Below are 20,183 nucleotides of genomic sequence, written 5' to 3'. Positions count from 1 at the left end.
AGTTCCGCATAAAGGAACTTTATGAGGAGGGAAAATATGTCACGTCAATGAAAACACAAGGACGATATTTTATTTCTTTGAGCCGCATTTCGCAATCTAGCTATGATTCCCAAACCTGAATTACGTTCGACTTCTTCGTTAGTTTCAACGTTATCGACGTTGTAATTGTAAGAATCCATATCGATTTGCTCATTCTCTTGTGGTTTCTCCATTTCAATTTGTTGTTGAACTATTACGGATCCTGGTACGTAGCCTGGTAGAGGTGGACCACTCGGTCCACAGCCTCCTATCGATCTATGTCCTACATTTTGTCCGATTAATTTTCCATCGATGCCATTTTCTTCTCCATTCGATACGATTCTTTGATCTACTCCTTGAAGATTTAACGAGGGTGCATTTATGGCAATGTTTGGCTTGACAACATTCACGTCTATCGGTCTGTAACCTACGTCTCTGAAACGATTCGAGCGAATTATCACAAAAGACAAGAGAATATATTTCATTTGATTGTATTTTTTCTTACTGTTGTTCTTACCCGTAAGTTAAAAAATTCGATGCCACGCGATCGAGTTGTTCTCTCTGTTCCAAATGTTCTCGTTCCATAGCTTCAAGCTCGGCAAAGGTATCATCCTCTTCGTCGTCGTTATCTCCTATCATTATAGAACTCGCCGGAGAGAGTTTCAATTCCATGATGGGCCTATCGACGGTCACGAGTTTTTCTTCGGGTACGTCGATCAATTTCTTTTCTTTCTTCAGTTCGATCGGCAATGTTCTCTGTCCGAACGATAAGCTTCCCTCCGATACTAATTTCTTTCCTTTGTTGTAATATATCTTTGGTGCTACGAGATTTTTATAGGCTAGTGTCAACGATATAGGATCTGCTGGTAATTGATCTTTTAGCCGACGTTCAAAAGGAATTCCTGTCAAATGATAGATGAATCAATGTGCCTTCATTAAAATGACCTTTACCTTAAACTCCTCTACTTACCATAACGTATATCTTCGAACGGAGTACGAATACCTGAAACGATGTTAGAAATTCCAAAAGGATTAGGTGTATCGTACGCGATGCTAGAGCTACTGTAACTTCCAAATTCCGATTGAGGCAATCCGATAGGAGTTCCGAAGGTAGCTCCGAAAGGAATAGAAGTGTCGTGGTTCATACTAGATATACCGTAATCGCCATTTCCGGTCTCTAATCTAGGCAATCCGTTAGAAGTATCGTAAATGATGCTAGAGGTATCGTAACTTCCAATTCCGAATTGGGGCGATCCAATAGAAGTCCCAATATGAGTTTTCACGCTTAAAGGATCACCTCGAATACCCGAAATGTAATTGATGCATGCTTGATAAGGATTAGCTTGACAACATTTCATTTTAACGGGATATGCAGGAGTGACTTTGACGCGCGTTCCCGATATTATAGCCGCTAATTTGCTCGGGTTACAAGGATTATTGACAGGCGAGAAACTGTTGAAAGAACGTTCGAATTATTTTAATCGTTCGCATAAGAAAAGAAGAAAGAAAAAATCGCATTAGTTGCGTTTAATGTATCGTTTTACCTACTTGGGTACTATTTGAACGTTTGAATTTGGATACGTTGGTTCTGTCTGAACGATATCCGTCAACTCGGAAGAATGATATTTTCTGGAAAGATCTGTGGCGATTGGCGAGCTAAAACTATTGTCGCTCGGACTTATCGTATCGTCATTTATACTACTTTCCGAGAAACTCAATGCATTAATTTGCGTTTCGGAACATGCAGGTTTTCCACCTTCGCGAACGATCGCAGCTTCGTTTATTGCTTCTGGAGCCGCATACAGTATAGGCTTGGCCACTTCGGTAGCTTCGACAATGACATTGTTACAGCTGCATGGATTACTACCTGATGATTTAATACGCGTCGTCGGTGTATTAACGAATACAAACTTTATGCGACAAAATGAATATATTGAAATACCTGATCCAAGACGACCGCAAGTAGTGCATCCTTCTTGTCCCGTTTGAGCCAAGACAGTAGAGATCAACAGGAATAACGTTATACCCTTTAACCAAGTCGAGCACATTATTGTTACGTGTTTTTTTACTCCATATACTCGATTCTTTATTTTTTTCTCTCATTTATATAAGAATTCGATCCAGTTGAAAAAAAAGATGTTGCAACAATTGACCATTACTCATCATTCCACATCATCTTGTTGTTCTTTTTATTCACAACTATATACATTTCCGGTTGTCATAAATGTTATTTTGTTTATCCTTCTTAATATCTTCCGGTATATTTCTCAGTTGTTAAAGGGATCGTCGGATCGTGTATTATTTCCGTGTTTAAAGGAAGAATACGAGGCGTGACCGAACATAGAATACGAAGCGTGACATATTCGAATAAATTCAATTCCGACAAATTTATTGCGAGAACGTCCAAAAGGAAGTATCTTTTTGAAAAATTGTATCAACTGTCGCTGAAATACGATACTTAGGTTTAAAAAAAAGATTGATTATACTCGTTGAAAAACTAAAAGCGCATTATATTTTACTCTCTGCATATTATATACAATATTAATTTATAACAATAATTATTACATAACCACTTTATTCTTATGTTAAAATTCATATTTACAAGATTCGCGTGTTTTGGATTCACCAATATGGTAATATTATTCATTTGCGGTATGCAAAGTCATTTACGACGTCGGAATTAAACCCACAATTGTCTTTATTTGTTCATTTATTAAAAAAATCAGAAGCTCTTTGTCTTTGTGGCGGTAAATTGAGTAAATTGTCCGTTAGAACAGGACCTTCGGATCTTCGGCTAGTACCATTACTTCTTTCCGACGAATCTGTGCCACGTTTCAATGGGGTGTTTGCTCTAGGCGTAGTCGGCGTCCTAATACCTATAGACGGCGTTCTCGATAAAGAAACTCTTCGAGGCGAAGGAGTATGTGCTATGCGAAGTTTTTGGGTTGCCAATCTTCTTGCTGCAGGTGACATTGTACTTAAACGATCGATGGTCGATCTTGGAGAGGGCCTATTAAAATAAACAAAACAATAAGAACTCGAGTAATATTTGAGCCGACTTAACGTAGAAATCAGACTTTATTTCGATACTTACGTTGCCAGTGATTTTCTGGCTGCTTCCAGTGCTTTATTCTTCCTATCTCTGTGTCGTTCACCAGCTTTTTCCGCTAATTGTAAAGCTATTTGTTCTCTTTTAGGTGGTTCTGCCATCCTAAACGAAGGACCTTGACTAGTTCTCAGTAATGGAGTATCACCGCCATCTAATCTAAAAGGAGTCCCTTCGATTTCACCCCATGTCATCAAAGGACTTTCGCATTCACCTGGTCGAGGACTAGGAGTAGCTACAAAACTGTAACCATTCACAGTTGGCGTAGCATTTTTTACAACTTCCTTTCCGTCAACTCCGATCTTACCATCATTGACTTTTGATTGATGTTTCGCCAATTCGTTAATGGCTTCTTTATTCTGTTGTTCGTTGAACGGATTTACTTTAAGTCGTGTATTTTCATGCATTACCATTTGTTTTCCTTTCGCTAAATCTATCTTTTCATCTGCCGTTAATTCTACGCCGTCAGGAATATACATAATATAATTTTTATTCCTGTAATTCCAAGTATCCAATACAGGCTGCCTCTTGTTTTCTTGTCCAACGCCAAGAGAATTGTTATTAGATCTTTCTATAGCGAGCAAGTTAGATTTTTCTTCTGCTTCGTAAAGCCATGCATATTTCAACTTGCGTCTTCTCTCCGCTTCTACCATCATTTCTTCAAAACTTGCATTATCTTCGCTAGTATTAATACTTAAAAAGGCATCTAAGCCTACTTTATTCTCTATATCTTTGTCTTTAGACTCAGTTTTACAAGGCGTATCTCTGGTTGCTTTGGTAGATCTCAAATGTTCATCTTCTGACTCATCTTTACGTACCGGAGTTTCAAAAGTAGCTGGACTGGCAGGTCTTTCCGTAGCTGGTCGACCAGAACTATATTTCTCATAAAGTTCCCTCATTCTTTTCACATCATTTTGTTCCAAGGCATCCAAATACTGATTCTGAGCCTGAAGTTTTTCCAAATGTGGAAAGAAATCTCTTTGTATAATTTTGCCCATTTTTTCGATGTATGTATCTTCATCCAAAATTTTTGAACGAATCTGTTTACTTTTCTTTGCAACGCCAATTGGTTTTTTAAAAATAACCAAATCGTTGAAACTTTTAGCAGCTTCGAGAGCTCGAGATCCAGGAGTTTCCATAGTAAACCTTACGTACAAAAATGACAACGCATACAAAATGTTTCTTACAAGGCAACTTGCACATAGAAATGTATACAATGTATTTTTATGTAGTTGTACGCAATTCGTTGACCGATTGCACCACCGTTGAACTCGAAACTTTGCGTTTTTCAGGCAAATCTTTCACGAGGAAATTCATGACGTCACGTTACTTCTCATAACAGTTGTAATAATTACGTTAGTAATACGTTATGTTTTAGGATGCGTCGTTTAATCTGTAACTTAACCTAATATTTAGAATTGTCGTTAGTATATTTCTCTCTACAACGCAACTTTGTTCTTTTTCCGCTGACAGAGTAAAGTTCTTCCAGGTTACACGATATGGCGCCAGGGTCGCCTTGGTACAGCATCATCTTGTGTGCAAAGCAGTAACTATTTCCTTTTTTACCGACAAACTTTATTGAACGATCCGAATTTTGCTGCAAAATTTCAAACTAATACGTATCTTTTCTAAATTGTACATAGGTACTATAAGGAATAAAAAACCCTTCGATTATATTAATTCTACAACAAATTTTAATAGTTCTTCCACAAATGAAATCGAAGGCCATCGTTATTTGCATTTAAATGAAGTTCACGAAGTGCGCAACGACGATCACAAAAGAAATGGTAAATCTAACTTTTTGAAATTCGCATAATACTATATTTCTTTTGCTATATGAATCAAAAATTCTTATAGAAATAATAATAAAAATAATAATTAAAAACCGAGGTTATATTGAAATAAAGTCGGTGAAACGAGTATCGAAATAGAAAAGTACAAAATGGCGGGTGCATAGGATTGTAGGTTTTTGCAAATGATGCATTTATTGATAACAATGGCAGGATGGTAAAGACGCTCGAGTTACGAGCAATAGACGAGATGATGATATTTTTGTCCAGCTAGAGAGTACACAGAGAGATAGTGTTTTCTCGTATTGCCGTCTTTGAGAAAGAGAAAAAGAAGAAGGAGAAGAAGAAGAAGAACGGCAGAGGCGTCGGAGGAGAAGGAGGAGAGAAGGAGGATTCGAGCGAGGTGTTGGAGAAGTACGATGACAGACATATGAGGATTCCAGCGGCGAGATAAGATATGCGCGCCGAATACACGTCCTCCGAAATCTACCTTACGAGTATCTCACCTAATTTCTACCCACTTATACTTTTTATTATCTTTTTCGCTAAATCATTAATTCATTTTTTATTCTTAGTATTGAAATAACTAGAAATTATATTTTAGCTATCGCAGTCGGAGCCCAAAGGGTTAAGGTTAACATTCCATCTTTAATTTTAGTTTGAAGAACACCTCTACGCTTTTATCTTTATTCTTTAGTAGTATGCACGTACGAGGAACATATAAGAAAAGATAAATAAGAAGTAGGATCGCTTTGAAAATTTGATATCAAAATTATAGCAATCGTTGCACGCACGTGGCCATACCCTTTCCTCTCCATCTCTCTATAAGTCTCGCAAAGTCGTCCCCTTTATTTACATCGTAAAGTAAACTTTTTCAATCTTGGAAAGAGAGATTCACGGTCAACGTCAGTCTTCGCTCGGAGAGATCGCTTAAACGGTTTTCATTACGTTGACGGATATGTCCGCGTGCTTCTTCCTCCTCCGCAGAACCTAACTGTGTGTATATATATATGTATATTTGATAATATTTATAAAATGAAAGAAGAGTCGTTTGACGTATCGTCATAAGAGGAGAGAACCTACTTATGCTAATTATATAAATTAACATTTAATTTTGGGAACATTATATTAGGAATAAATATATNTATATATATATATATATATATATATATATATAATGTTAATCGAATATATGAAATAATTTGTAGAAATTCAAATGATTGAATTGAAGAAGGAGAAAGAGGAAGTCGAGGAAGACGAATCATAGGTCGGTCGGTCGGTCGGTCGTGTACGAGACGCAAGTTCATATCCTGCGGTACCAGCCGTACAAGAATATGGCCGCAATGACAGATTTACAGATTCCAGCCATCGCCTTGTCCTCTTCTTCGGGATTCTTAAAGCGTATATCCAACGAGAGCAAGACGCGTCGCCTCGTCTCGAATGGCCGGAGTGCACGTCAAATCGCACCTCCAATGTTTACGCTTTACGTCCGCAACTTTCTTCTCCGTCTCCCTAATACCGCCATCTCTCTTACTTCCTTGCTCACCTCTTTTATTTTTTCTTTACACGCTGCCACTTTTCCTTTCCTCCACCAAGAGGAAGCCTTCTGTCTTTGCCCTTTCTTAAAGTATGTACTTGGAAATTTGGAGAAGAAAATATTTGTCTACAAACTTATAGCATCAGGAAATAGTAATAATCATAGTTTGGCCAAAATCCTAAGAGGGAATAAAAAATGAACAAGAACAACAATTAGATTTTGTTCTCGGTCGAATAAAGTTGATCAAAGTTCTAAAGAAATGTCGGAATTAGCTCGAAAAGTATAAAAGTCTTTTTTTCGTGGCGAGCTCGGGGCAAACTCGGAGCGAGCTCGTAGCGAAACCCCTGGCGAAACCCCTGGCGAAACCCCTGGCGATGATGGATTCATGGCCCGTGGGATGCAAGACGTTTCCTTCTCTCTTCTCTTTTCCTCCTCTTTTCCGGCAAATTCAACCGAGCGATTCATTTGTCGGTCTTTGATCCGCGACCAACGAGGCACACTCGGAAAATTAGCAAGATTTATTACGTTCTTCCTTAGAATATATAGAGTTCATATTTTTTCTATTTTTCTCATCAGCTGTTCTTATGATAGAATCCGAATCCGTTCGTCTTAACGATTAATGTCGAATAAAAATATTTTTTAATTGGCAAATAACGCAGGTAGATTTTCTATGTTCTATACATTGTTATTGGTATCAGCGATTAAAACTAATCGTAAGATGAAAGAGCTCGTAAATTTGTCCAATTCCAGGACTACTACTTTGTCGAAAGGACACCAACGACCCCACGGCATCTTTGGTGTTCCGTTTATCTTGAAACGATCTCGCTCTACGAAACGTCTTTGAGGGTATCTTTTTATGTCGCTTGACCTTTCGAGGGCCAATTCCTTTAGGTTCCTCGTGTGAAAAGATGAAAGAATATAGGCGCGAGATAAGGGCGTCGACCGAGCTCGCAACCTCTTGATCGCAAAATCTTGTTTTACGACCGGCGCCGTCACGTGCAATAAGTCGAAAATGGAAAGGGTCCGAGGGACCTTTTAAGTAACACTTACCAGATACAGAAATTAGAACATTGCTTGACAATGACCCTCGTTTAAATTAAATGTTTTTCAAAAAATATTCAGTAAAACTCGGTTGTAACCGCAAAATACGTTCTTTGCCAATGAGAAAATGTATCCGTGGTCATTAAGGATACGCTAATATGTTTACACAGCGTCATTTGGTGCTCGGTCATCAATCAAGAGGCACGTCCGTCTCTCCGTAGGTGCCGCGTGCATCAGGGCCACACTGCCAGAAGATACTCCAATTCGAGAAGACCGTCTTACGAATTTCGATTTTTCTTATTAACGTATTGACCTTTATTGAAAATAATGGAAAACAATAGGTGTCCGATCAGAAGAAGTTTGGAAGGGAATGTGAGTGATAGGAATAATACAATTTGTCTCGAAACTTAGTGTATTTGTGCTTATTTTTGGAACAAATAATAGACTAGTAGCTACGAAATACGTTAAAGAAAAGTCGCATTTTTGATCGGATAACTGGTCAAAATGTCCGTTGAATTGGAAAAGCACGCAACTCCTCTCTAAACTTAAAAGTACAATGGCACGATACTCGAGGCATAATTTATTAAGGCACTTAACGGTCCCGCACTCTCATGGGTTGTCACGGAGCGTTTACATTCCCGTCTTGGCTCAAGAGAGCGTTTTAGGCTCGTTCGGCATTTGAGATACCTCGTATAAATAGACGCACTTTGCTCCTACAAAAGGCACTTTCCTTCTTGGACGACGTTACGTCGAACTTACAATCGAACTGGTTAACATTTTAACGCAAATCGTAAGATACCTATGTATTGTATATAATATAGTATATGTATATCAAATCTTTCGTAACGAACGTCGTTATAGAAAATATCTAACGTTAAATATAAATAAGATAAGATCTCTCTAGGAAAATAGATATATTTATCCACGATATAATCTTAAGACTAATGCGTAGGTTTGGTTTAGGCGCGAGTATCATCGACGACATACGGGTATAATGAATTATCGCGGTCCGTAAAGAGACGTAGTACCAGGATGCGCGTGATGCGGATGAGGATGAGGATAATGAAGGGAGGAATTTACGGGAGGATTGGATTGTCCGTGGTGATGTGGATGAGGTGGCGGCGGGGGAGGCGGGGGAGGAGGATAAGAGGACCAAGGTCCCGAAGGAGCCGTAGGGTAAAACTGATGATGATGATGATGATGATGATGTTCTTGAGTGGACAAGCTAGATATTTGCATTCCCTGTGGTATAATAGCGTTCGGATATCCGCTCGCGGAAATAACGTTAGAGTTAGCAGCGTTTACTACGGTGCCACTGGTAGAACTGGATGCCGTTCTCTTAGCGGGATTCTGCATGGCCGAGGAAACGGGTGATTGGACTGTGTCGCAATCGTCGGACTCGCAATCCCGAAATCCCTTGGCGAAAGGATTGCTGGCAATTTTCAATTGCGTTATACGATGATTTTGGTAAGCCGTGACCGCGGTGAATCTCGTCTCCGGGAAGGAGAACGTTTTGAAATTTTCCGTCCTTGGATCTGGTGCCGAGCCTGGAGGAGAGGGGGCGACCACCACGTGACATCGCGGTTGGTATCGGTGCATCGAATTCAAGATGATCTGGAGAAAAAGAATGAAAAAGAGTAAAGATGACGTGAACGTAAGACGCGAACAACGGATACGCGAGGAAGAAGCACCACGGGGGGGCGGTCACAATGTTTGACAGGCAGAAGAGAGTCGGTGACTAATTAGTGTAAAAACTAACCCCCGACCCAACGGCAATACGACACCCTCTTGGTTCTTTCCTATGCGTACGCTAATGTGCATATGCCTTGGCGAAGAGAGCGCACGTGTGACGCGTCCGCTCTCGCTCGACGAGGAAAAATAAGAGAAAACCAAGAAGAAGCTGCGCCTTGCGCCCGTGGAAAATGCGTGTGGCCCCAAACGAGCAATCGAATCTCTTCTCTTTTTCGACCAACGTCTCATACGAGCGTCCACCTTTTCTTCTTTGACAAATCTGTGCCACACAGAAATAAAAGAAAGCAAAAAAAGGAAGGGAAAAAAAAAARAAAAAAAAAAAAAACCAAGAAAAAACTCGAGCACGAATGGTATGCGATCCGGAAAGGTTCTCTTCGATGGGATACGCCAATTAAGAGACTCGTATCGTCAAACGTTCTAGCACCGTCGTCGTCTCCTCTAAGCCTTTTTCTACGGACCTGTAGCGCATTTTTCCGTACGCAATTAAAAGAACAAACTGGCCTGTTTGTCGCCTTCTTCCCTCTCTTTTCCCCTTTTCGTGTCAAAGGTCTTCTTACACGGCGAGCAATAAATTCTCGAAAGGAACGCGAGCGGAGGGCATGAGACTCTGGTCTCTTTCAAGGATTCCGTGAGCGTCGAAAAATAGAGACCTCGTACGTTTCCAAAACGCGTCTTATCGAACCTCGATCATTATTTCGAAGCAATTTTATTAGCAAAAGCAAGAACCAAACTAATACGAGTCGCGAAAAAATCAACGAACCCATTCTCCCACGTGCACTTTTTGTTGGGTTTGCAATACCGATTGCACACTGCTCGTCTACCTTTCTCCCTTTTAGTCGTCGTCGATCGATCGATCGATTTGGCACGACAAATCGTTCCGATTATTTTTGGCTATCCGATTCTAATTACGCTTGTTGTTACGCTTCTTGCATTCGATAAGAAGAAAAAGAATCGATCCTTTCAACTGTTTCGAGCATCGACCCTTTCCTCTTTCTTTTGTCAATCGCCGACTCCGAGTTCGTAAATTAGCGATCGTTAATGTAAATCGATATGCGTAAGCGAGTGATCGTTGAAAGAAAAATCGTTGAAAAAAGTTTATGATTATAATCAATTTTATCAAGAAAAACGTTTATATGTTTACCTTAACGTTGTATTCTTTGTAGCTGAGATTCGTGATAAATTGCTAACTTATGTATAAATTCTTTTTCTTTGGTATAACACACAGTCGCGTATGCATATGAAATTATAACAATTTCTGCTGCTAATTTTTTCCTAGGTTCGGCCTCTTTTCCCATGCGTTTACGTTTTTCGTTTACGTTAACTGTGTTTACGTTATTCTAGGCTTACGATGCTCCATGCCATCGTGGCGACAGGAGAAAAAGATCGATTTAAACTCGAATATCAAAATCCATCGCAGCTTCGAGATCCAGTAAATTCGAAAATATGTTTTTCAAATGAAGTAGAAATGCGAAGAACGTCGCTTTGCGGATGCTCGATCGATGTTAATAGATTGTAATTTGATTCTAGCAGAAAACCGATAAAAAAAACTTTGAAAGTTGAAAAAAGATAGTAAATTTTCAAAGTAATATTTCGTTCTCGCGAAAAGAATCATGGCTTTAGGGTGAGTTAGAATTTGTGGTAAACGACAGCCTCGTATCTCAGCTCAATTAAAGCGAACTCGTCCGAAACGACAAACACGTGGAAGAAGAAGAGAAGGAACGTCGTTGATGCCGTCGTTGATGCCGTCGTTGATGCCGTCGGCGTCGGCTCCGACGACATCGAAAACACGATGCATTTTTCATTCTATTTTATTACGTGGGTACTTTAAACGAGAGAGAAAAAGAGTTTTAACGAGAACCGAAAAAGAAAAGACACTCAACCGAGGAGTTTGATTTAAGAATCTCTAAGATGATAAGTTTGACGGACTTACGTGGCCGTTGTCATCGAGTTGATTATTGGTGAGTTTGAGTTTGTCGAAAGAGACCGGTTGCTTCATCCAGTGAGCTCCGCTGGCAGGACTATCAGGATGCATGTGAATCCTTGGCGGGGAAACTGGATCGGCTCGACCAGCTACGACCCAAGCACTGCTGTGAAAAGCGTATCTGTATCTCTTGTCGTCGCACGGGACGAAATCCATGACCAAAAGATACTCCGTGTTTGGGTCCAAACCAAAGAGTCGACACTGAAAAGGTGGTGGTCACTTTCATCCATCATTTCCTCCACTCTTCTATTTATTTCTTTTATATTCGTGCCCGCGTTTCTTCCACGAATGGTTGCAAATGTTCAGTGGTTTAAGCTCTCACCTGAAAAGTAGGAAACATTCTCCTTCCAGCTTTGGTCACGATCATTTCCGTTCCCAATTGATGGAATTCTTCCCAAAGTGGTTTAGCTTCGAGCGCTGCCCCAGCTCCGGCGAGTGCCGGATGAAGCGGCGGACTCTTCGAGCCGATTTCTTCGCTTCCCTCGTCGCTTCTACGTCGATGGTGATGATTATTATGATGATGGTGGTGATCGCCGTGATGTCGATTATTATTGTTCCTGTCGTTCCGAAGATCCGCCGAAGAGGAAGAGGTACCTACCGCTGTTACTGCCAGCGGATTCGAAGCGTGCCCCGACGCCAAAGAGGACTTGCTCGAATTTGGACTTCGGGATCGTTTTACTCTGCCTGCGCTTTGTAGACACGCTAACAGAATTGATTATTATACGCTTGGAAAAGGACTTAGGATAGGAAATGTAGGATTGGACTCACCTTCCATTTGTTGCATCGGTGACGGTACCATCGACAGTTGTTGATGCGGTGGCTGTTGCTGCGTCGGCCATTGTTGATAGCAACAATCGGCACCACCGATATCGTGTCGTTCTTCTTGCTGCTCTTGCATATTTAACTTATACCCGAAGAACACATCGAACGAACCACGATATCTATAAAAACTTTACCAAATATATCTTTCTTATCACTTTTCCTTCATTTTTTCAATATTTCCAATCGATCGACGACGATGACACTTTAAAACAACACTTTGACTCGACATATTACTTTCCCGATCAATGATAACTTTTTACAATTTGTATTATTACTTACGAGAACGCGCAAATTTCAAAGAAGAAGAAAAATACCGAGCATTATACAAGGGTATTCTTCGTTCTCCGTTCCAAGTCACAGAATTTGACCGAATTTCGAATTGGAGTCGTTGACAGCTAGGCGTATCACAAGAAGAGGGCTACCAAGGCAGAAATAATGATCTCAAAACTTGCCGACCGACCGATCGTCAACGGGACTTGTCCTCGCCCTCGAGAGAGTTTGCTGACAAGAAAGGATTTCTGGAACGGGAGAGAGAGAGAGAGAGAGAGAGAAAATCTCGGACGATGAAATCGGATGATGATTCAGAAAGGACTCTCTGTTGGCAACTACCCCCGCTAGTAGTCTTATCATCGGAACATCATTCTCTTTCCTCTCCTTCTCTCTCACTCTCTCTCTCTCTCTCTCTCTCTCTCTCTCTCTCTCTCCCTCCCTCTTTCGAATCGTTGAAGAGCTGAAAAAGCTACGGGCGGAGGTGCCACGCGAAGGGAGGGGTTTCTCGAAGAACCTCCTACATGGACACCCACGCGTACTAGAAAGCAAAGTTCCTTCTGACGCCTCGCAACTTGGCATCGTTCTTTTGGCCCTCTCGCCGAAAGGCGAAGTCCCGCCTCTTTTTTCTCTCTCTCTCTTTTCTTTAAGGGTAGCACCGATTTCTCAGCCAAACGAAATTCAACGCTCAACCACGATACGCGAGGCTTCCAAACAACTCTGCATATATATATATATATATATATATGTATATATATATACCTACCTTTACGACCACTACGTTATTTCAATGACCATACACACTCATACGTCATTGTCTAGATTCCAAGTATAGTATTTGCTTATGTCAGAAGTAATAGATACTTGTTTACTTTATCACCTCTAATCTTTTATCGATTAATTACTTAGAATCTCACGTTGCAGAGCTGTAAACAGGTTGTCAAAAATGATCACCGTGAATGTTATCATTTACTAATTTCTGATGTGTGTGGAAATAATACGCAATGGTAAGAAATACACGATCTAGCTAAAATTGTAGTTTACGAATTTATTGTTTAATATTCGCTATCATTATTGTAATTGCATTGTAATAGCATAGTACCAATACTGTTATTTTATATGTATGTATGTATGTATATGTGTGTATGCCATCAAATCAAATGACAATGATTTATGTACGACGAATAAAAAGTAGAAGAATTACAGTTTTTAGCAAAGTTGTATATATTAGAGGACGTTGTTCGTTAAACAAAGCGATACTTTATACTGAGTTTTTCGCTCTGATTTATTTATAAAAAAGGAAACTTTGAATATACAGATATCAGAGAGGCAAAATAATCGATTCCGGTTATAGTTTGTTTAAATTGAAAAAAAAAATCGTTGCATTTTATATATGATAGATTAAATATGCATAATAGTACGCAGGAGAGGAAATGAAAATCGAAGGAATACACGATTGTGATAACGATAAAAACAGTTTCATCCTGCCACGATAATAAGTAGGACCATGCACAAATTCATGTCAAAAAAAAATTAATATATATCCGTAATACAAAATATTTCTCTTTTTCCATATTTTCACCTAAACGATCAAAACTACTTGCGTAAAATATATTTTATTTAAAACATAATGTAACATAATATTACTTCCTTCTCGTATTTATGTTTAAAATGATATTGGGCTAGGGTCCGGAGAAGCTTTGCAGCGTTGTTATAAATCTATTACGTTATTTTTATATTGAACTATATATATTATTTAAGGGGGTTCTACAAAAAAGTGAAACTTTATTTTATTTTATACATCTCGCATGTATTTGTATATATAAAGACGTTTATTACGTAAATCCATTCATCTACCAATCTGTTTTACGAAGTTTGTGCGAGTGTTAGTCGTTTTTTTTCTTTTTTATCAGAGAAACGTTGAGCTTCGATTATGATAATATTACTTTGTACAAGGTTCGTACGGACGTATTACAGTCGATAGTTAACGATCATAGGCAGTCGCTAATAATACAATATCGCGCTTACACATCGTATATTATATCGTTACAATAAAGTTTCCGGATATTTTGTTGGTCGTATCGCGTTATTAGGGAACAAATTTAAGCGGAACAAAATAATATATAATTTCATTTCTGTTTGACAGAACTATATAAAAGCTGCAAGAGTGATAAATATTATAGTTCAGAGATCGTTTTATCGAACGAGTGATAGCTATTATTATTCTAAGATCTACGTTATTTTAATCCGTTTTTTCCTTTTAATTCCAATGTTTACGCTTTTGGTGTTTTCCCCTTTCTTTCTTTTCTTTCTTTTTTCATCTCCCTTCTCGATGACTCGTACTTTTCTTATATAATATATATATATATATTTTTTTTATTTTCTTATTACTCCATAATTAAATCGACCGCGTATACGTATAAACAAAAATCAATTTCCAACCGATAAATTCTACCTTGCCGTAACTGAATTACTCTCATTTTGGAAATCTCGCGAATAACGAACAACGCCTCTCCGGATTATATCTGCCATCTTTTTAAGTAGTCATTGCTTTTTTTTCTTTTCTTTTAAATGAACTTCGTATGCTCTGCAATGAATTAATAGCAACTCTTATTTATAAGAATTCGTAATGTCAAAAAAACGGATGTGGGGAACAATACATAAGGTCCTAAGTCTTTTGCGTCCAAAAATCATTCTAATAATTTCACTTCTTTTTATTTTTGTTATTTGCACCTCGGGGAGGTGTTACTGGTCTTCCTGCATTTAGACCACCGTAAGTAAATTTCCTTTTATCCGCTGGTTTTAAAATTTGGAAACTACACATTAGAGTCTCGTCTACTGACATCATGGCACCAGCATTATCAAATTCCCCGCAGTAATTTGGAGCAGAAAATAAAGTTACCAACTGTCGTTTAGCAAAAAATTCATAGCCATCTTCTACTACCTGAAATGTTAATGAAAAAGTTTATAACGACGGATTCATCGATGACAACTTAGAAAGTTTAACAAAAATAAAGGGAAAGGGACACTTACTTGATGCGCACGGCATATCAGATCAAAATCATGTTTATGTAAAAATTTCGCAACGATTTCTGCGCCAAACGTGAAAGAGACGCCACGATCGTTTTCACCCCAACCCATGGTATCCTTATCCGGATCGGACCATAGTAAATCGCAAAGAAGTCCTTGATCTGGCACATCTGTAGGTCGCATGATACGTCTAATCTGTTCCATGCTTTGAAGATCTGGACTCAATCCTCCATGACAACAAAATATTTTCTCATCCACAATAGCCGCAACAGGTAAACAATTAAAACAATCTGTAAAGGTTTTCCATAACTTGATGTTATATCGGCGTTTACCTGAAATATTATTTAATCCATTAATAAACTTTAAAACGTGATACTAGTTGAATAATCTTTTCTTACTTTCGCATATATCCATTATAAGTAATGAAAAGATAGGATTGATTTGTAACTTTATAAAATACTTACACTCGTCATAAAATCCATATATCCTGTTGATAGAAGCGCATTCATGGTTACCTCTGAGTAAGAAAAAATTTTCAGGGTACTTGATCTTATAGGCAAGAAGAAGACAAATGGTTTCTAAAGATTGTTTTCCTCTGTCGACGTAATCTCCTAAGAAGAGATAATTGCTTTCGGGTGGAAATCCACCATATTCGAACAATCGCAATAAGTCATAATATTGACCATGAATGTCACCTTAAAAAGCAAGTCCTTAGTCAAGTTTTAACGAAATATATTAATATACAGTGTTTTTAAGCAATGCATACATTTTATAGAAACATACCACATATTTTAAGCGGTGCTTCGAGCTCTAGCAAAATAGGCTGCGACAAAAATATTTCACGAGATTTAAGACAAAGGCCTCGAATTTCTCCTTCTGACAATTGTACATTCTTTCCTGGTCTAGCACCTCGTACTAATAAAATAAAACATTATGATACATATACAATATATATATATATATATATATACAATATTATCTTATTTTTCAAACGTATAAATGATAAGAGTTGAAAGGAAAAATGAGAGATTAAATAAGGTCAAGATTGTAGAAGAAGAAGAAGAAGATTGTAGAATAGTGTTAGCAAATCTTCTTTACTTGATGACTTAAATTGAATGTATTACATATAGAGATTTCTCAGAAGTCCTAGACACGCAACAGACACGCACGCGCGTATACGTAAACCGAACGCAAGCACGCACCCTTGATCGAATATTTGTATGAATCAGCATGAGTTCTTAATATAGCTAATAGATAGAATCTATAATAAACAACATTGATGGCGACATCGACGATATTCGTTGAAATAATATTAGGAGTGTTGCAAATAAGAAATAATATATTTGAGTAAAATAGAAGAGTAGAAGGAAGGAATCGGGCCTCGCCCAAACGCTTCGATGATTCGAAGGCGGTTGTCAACCTCATTTTTATGTAAACAAACCATCGATAATATTGTAACTAACTCTCTCTTTCCTTTCTCTCTCTCACTCTCTCTCTCTCTCTCTCTCTCTCTCTCTCTCTCACTCTCTCTCCCTCGCTCGCGCGCGTACTCACCAAGATTCTTTAATGCGATCTGTCGTGTTTAGATTACATTGCATAATCGGTATATCGAGAGGTTCGATAAAAAAATATATACATATGCGTTAGATGAAAATAAGAAAAGTAATATAAAGGGAAATGAAAGATGATCGGCAGTTAAGGAAAGTAAAAGGTCGAGAAAGAATGACGACGCGGCTTACTAACTCCGTACGATAGCCTCCCTCCCAACCCCCTTCCCACTCCTCTTAAGAAGAATGATCGGACAGAGCTTTACCTTCTAACAATCGACCTATGATGCTATCAATGTTTAACTTGTCGGTCTCAGCCATCGGACCGGAGTTTCGTGCGCGTACCGGGCTTCACACGGAGCACCTTGATACGAGGATGAGCCTTGATTTTTCTGGATCTTAATCCGTCTTACACAAAGCACTTTATCGTCTTCGCGGTTTTCGACAAGGTACCCGCAATGGCCGCCCGGGGAACCGCGCACTCCACTCCCTTCGACTCGTTCTCTCTCTCTCTCTCTCTCTCTCTCTCTCTCTCTCTTTTCTTCTTCTTTTCCTCCTTCCCTACCCTTCTTCCTGACATTATCCCCACCAATTAATTGCTACCAGCCAACAGTTGTACCGCCACGACTGAGCTTAACCTTGTTTTCCAATGCGCGCGTCGAATTACCGCTCACTTTATTGGACGACGTTGAACGTGATTCCACGACGAATCATACGTTTAGTTTTGGACCTTTTTTCATTTTCAATTTTCTATTTTCATTCCTTTATTTGCAATTTTTATTAATTGCAAAAAAATATGTATTTTCAACATTATTTATTGTTAACAGTTATAGAATTGTTCTCTTGCGAACAGAATGACAAATACGAATAGACTTTTTTCTTGATACTTAACGCCAATTGGTCCATTTTAAACGATTTATTGATAACCGATTTCATCCAATGGCAAACAGTTTTTGTAATATTGCTTCAACGTTATTCGATCAAACGGAAATTTTAGAATAAAATCGCTGTACTTTAAAACAGTTGACGACAAGATGAAAAACTTCTGCGCATACGAAGCTATTTCTCTTGAATAAAGGTAAAATAGTGAGTCGAAAACTTAGAAAATTGCGGCCAACTTTATATTAATAAACAGATTTGCAGTTATTTCTTTGTATCAAAATTTATTTTTGCTTAGCAATTTTTTGCGTTGAAAATACCGGTGTCAAGTGGTATATCAATTATTCTGGTCGATTCCATTCTACATTAGAAAAATATGCCAGAAAACGTGGTAATTATTTCATATTTATTCTAGATTTCATTTTAGATTTTATTCTACATTTTATTTGAAATAATCAAAATTTGTTCTTCCAAATTTTCTCAATATTTCAAATTTAGACTAAGTAAGTTTCTTTTATTTCTAATAATAATAATAATTATAATTATTATTATTAGAATATATCATATTATAGATAAATATTAGAATTTGATTTCTTAGCTAAAGAAAAATGTCTATATAAACAAATAATGAAAGCTCATACTAGAATCAAATCTAATTAGTCAAATCTAATTATATAAAGAAATAGATATTTCAATAGTTAATAAATAATGCATCATTCGTAATATAGTTGAACGGAGATCATGTGGACGTAAAGGGTACGAGTTGTGAGGTGCAGGAGAATGAAGATGTTAATACAGAAAATGATGTGCACTTTGAACCAATCATATCTTTACCTCTAATAGAGGTTTCCAATAACGAAGAAAATGAAGTAGAGATGATTAAATTGTAAGTCTCGAGTTAGGGACAGAAAAAATCTATATAATATACTCAAAATATATTTGCAAAGAAATAGATGTACTTTAATACTTGTGATTACAGAAGAGCTAAACTATATCGTTATGAGTCTGCGAGTAGTCCACCTGAATGGAAAGAACGTGGTACCGGAGAAGTTAAACTATTAAGACATAAGACGAAGAATACAGTTAGAGTGGTAATGCGCAGAGACAAAACATTGAAAATATGTGCTAATCATTTTGTCACTCCTTGGATGGAATTGAAACCAAATTGTGGTAGCGACAGAGCTTGGGTTTGGAGCGTTCTTGCTGACTTTGCAGATGAAAAACTTAAACCAGAATTACTTGCAATACGTTTTGCAAATGCTGAAAGTAAGAATTTGTTTTCATTTATTCCACCTTCTTCTATATTAATATTTTGTTACTTCTTTATTGCGTATGCACATTAAGGTAACATAATGTACAATTAATTAGATCTACGTAATAGCATTCATAAGATCATCATTTATTTGTATCGTATTTAATGGATGTATTGTTCTTGTTTTTTTTTCTCATCTAAGATGCATCATTGTGGAAAGATGCCTTTGAAAAAGCAAAAACTATAGTGAGATCTGAATGTAAAATTTACGCTGGCAAAAGCAATCCTGAAATTAAGCACGTCGATAGTGATAGTGAATCCTGCAGTGATGTAAGCTACAGTGGGAGTACTGACAACGAAGAACAAACAAAAGTTCGCAAAGAGGTTTCTAAAGAATCTGTGGAAAACATCAAAGTCGTAGAAAATACAGAGGATGTAACTAAAGGACTTGAAAATTTAGAAGTACATGATCATTCAAAAAATTAATAAGAATATGAAAATCTAATGAACTTTCAATAGTGCAGGGGTAAAGTGAAGTTAATATCCATATGGCACATTCCAAGCAATATGCAATATTTATGCATGCATGTACATGCATATATATGTACATGTATGCATTCAATAATACACTACCAATGCTTATAAGAGAGATTCAGGAACGATTTTATAGACAAATTTTTAGATTCGAAACAAACTAAAATATATCTTCGCTTTATTAATAAGGTGTTGTTTATATAAGAATGTTATACGCTGCGAGTTTTTTAATCAAGAGTAGATGAAGGGAGGGAGGGACGATAACATTTATACATGAAAATGTTTATCAATAGAAAATTTATAACCCGAATACATGTAAAAACAACATAAATTTACAAACTTGATATTTATATATACAAGGAGTGAAATTTCAATTTGTGACAGTACTTTGTTCAAAGATATTTTATACATTACTATTTTAATTATAAAATAAAATTCAAGTTAACAAGTATATGAAAATAAAGAGGGAGGATTACAAATATATATTGTATAAGAGAATAATGGAGTAAATTATTCATTACTTTGGAAATTTGTTTTCATTTAATACTAGACTTAGTTTCCTTAAAATGTATACCTCTGTGGTATAGATTAAAACAATTATTATACGTTGTATAAGAGAACAAGAAA

At 37.6% G+C, this 20,183-nt stretch overlaps 5 protein-coding genes across 7 annotated transcripts; 1 reads left to right on the top strand and 4 right to left on the bottom strand.

Moving 5' to 3' along the window:
- On the bottom strand, positions 1 to 2,066 carry LOC106792629. Its single transcript, XM_014759121.1, has 5 exons — positions 1,961 to 2,066; positions 1,567 to 1,885; positions 989 to 1,470; positions 536 to 920; positions 1 to 453 (listed from the first exon to the last, which is right to left on the bottom strand). The coding sequence occupies exons 1-5, from the start codon at positions 2,064 to 2,066 to the stop codon at positions 45 to 47; spliced, it is 1,701 nt and encodes a 566-aa protein (XP_014614607.1). The 3' UTR covers positions 1 to 44.
- A 438-nt stretch (positions 2,067 to 2,504) lies between these two features.
- Positions 2,505 to 4,615, bottom strand: LOC106793062 (protein DGCR14 homolog). Its single transcript, XM_014759671.1, has 2 exons — positions 3,113 to 4,615; positions 2,505 to 3,028 (listed from the first exon to the last, which is right to left on the bottom strand). The coding sequence occupies exons 1-2, from the start codon at positions 4,261 to 4,263 to the stop codon at positions 2,725 to 2,727; spliced, it is 1,455 nt and encodes a 484-aa protein (XP_014615157.1). The 5' UTR covers positions 4,264 to 4,615; the 3' UTR covers positions 2,505 to 2,724.
- Positions 4,616 to 8,491: 3,876 nt separating this feature from the next.
- LOC106792622 (T-box transcription factor TBX10-like) lies at positions 8,492 to 12,141 on the bottom strand. The gene is made up of 4 exons (XM_014759111.1): positions 11,994 to 12,141; positions 11,548 to 11,927; positions 11,175 to 11,426; positions 8,492 to 9,106 (listed from the first exon to the last, which is right to left on the bottom strand). The coding sequence occupies exons 1-4, from the start codon at positions 12,121 to 12,123 to the stop codon at positions 8,492 to 8,494; spliced, it is 1,377 nt and encodes a 458-aa protein (XP_014614597.1). The 5' UTR covers positions 12,124 to 12,141.
- A 1,209-nt stretch (positions 12,142 to 13,350) lies between these two features.
- On the bottom strand, positions 13,351 to 17,400 carry LOC106793033 (serine/threonine-protein phosphatase alpha-2 isoform). The gene is made up of 5 exons (XM_014759619.1): positions 17,158 to 17,400; positions 16,128 to 16,259; positions 15,809 to 16,039; positions 15,348 to 15,676; positions 13,351 to 15,258 (listed from the first exon to the last, which is right to left on the bottom strand). Exons 1-5 carry the CDS (start codon positions 17,210 to 17,212, stop codon positions 15,019 to 15,021), a joined length of 987 nt encoding a protein of 328 aa, XP_014615105.1. The 5' UTR covers positions 17,213 to 17,400; the 3' UTR covers positions 13,351 to 15,018.
- Positions 17,401 to 17,860: 460 nt separating this feature from the next.
- Positions 17,861 to 20,085, top strand: LOC106792777 (ran-specific GTPase-activating protein-like). 3 transcript variants are annotated; one of them, XM_014759311.1, is made up of 5 exons: positions 17,861 to 17,969; positions 18,069 to 18,158; positions 18,499 to 18,656; positions 18,750 to 19,036; positions 19,225 to 20,085. In XM_014759311.1, exons 2-5 carry the CDS (start codon positions 18,147 to 18,149, stop codon positions 19,506 to 19,508), a joined length of 741 nt encoding a protein of 246 aa, XP_014614797.1. In that variant the 5' UTR covers positions 17,861 to 17,969; positions 18,069 to 18,146; the 3' UTR covers positions 19,509 to 20,085. The 3 variants fall into 3 exon arrangements, with proteins under 3 accessions (XP_014614797.1, XP_014614785.1, XP_014614791.1); XM_014759299.1 differs by having other exon boundaries at positions 18,069 to 18,161; XM_014759305.1 differs by having other exon boundaries at positions 17,886 to 18,161.
- The last annotated feature ends 98 nt before the right edge of the window (positions 20,086 to 20,183 follow it).

This window comes from Polistes canadensis, unplaced genomic scaffold (genome assembly GCF_001313835.1).
Source record: "Polistes canadensis isolate GaletaPanama2010 unplaced genomic scaffold, ASM131383v1 scaffold_10, whole genome shotgun sequence".
NCBI lineage: Eukaryota > Metazoa > Arthropoda > Insecta > Hymenoptera > Vespidae > Polistes > Polistes canadensis.
This window is presented reverse-complemented; position numbering and strand designations above follow the sequence as displayed.

Coding starts and splice junctions, on each gene's coding strand:
- LOC106792629 (XM_014759121.1), bottom strand. CDS start 2,066: ATGTGCTCGACTTGGTTAAAGGGTATAACGTTATTCCTGTTGATCTCT. Junction 1,471..1,566: donor AACGTTCAAATAGTACCCAA/GTAGGTAAAACG, acceptor TTCTTTCAACAG/TTTCTCGCCTGTCAATAATC. Junction 921..988: donor GTTCGAAGATATACGTTATG/GTAAGTAGAGGA, acceptor ATCATTTGACAG/GAATTCCTTTTGAACGTCGG.
- LOC106793062 (XM_014759671.1), bottom strand. CDS start 4,263: ATGGAAACTCCTGGATCTCGAGCTCTCGAAGCTGCTAAAAGTTTCAAC. Junction 3,029..3,112: donor GCCAGAAAATCACTGGCAAC/GTAAGTATCGAA, acceptor TTATTTTAATAG/GCCCTCTCCAAGATCGACCA.
- LOC106792777 (XM_014759299.1), top strand. Junction 18,657..18,749: donor GAAGTAGAGATGATTAAATT/GTAAGTCTCGAG, acceptor TTGTGATTACAG/AAGAGCTAAACTATATCGTT. Junction 19,037..19,224: donor ACGTTTTGCAAATGCTGAAA/GTAAGAATTTGT, acceptor TTCTCATCTAAG/ATGCATCATTGTGGAAAGAT.
- LOC106792622 (XM_014759111.1), bottom strand. CDS start 12,123: ATGCAAGAGCAGCAAGAAGAACGACACGATATCGGTGGTGCCGATTGT. Junction 11,427..11,547: donor GAATGTTTCCTACTTTTCAG/GTGAGAGCTTAA, acceptor CCACCTTTTCAG/TGTCGACTCTTTGGTTTGGA. Junction 9,107..11,174: donor AACTCGATGACAACGGCCAC/GTAAGTCCGTCA, acceptor CTTTTTCTCCAG/ATCATCTTGAATTCGATGCA.
- LOC106793033 (XM_014759619.1), bottom strand. CDS start 17,212: ATGGCTGAGACCGACAAGTTAAACATTGATAGCATCATAGGTCGATTG. Junction 15,677..15,808: donor ATATGGATTTTATGACGAGT/GTAAGTATTTTA, acceptor ATAATATTTCAG/GTAAACGCCGATATAACATC. Junction 15,259..15,347: donor TGATATGCCGTGCGCATCAA/GTAAGTGTCCCT, acceptor TTAACATTTCAG/GTAGTAGAAGATGGCTATGA.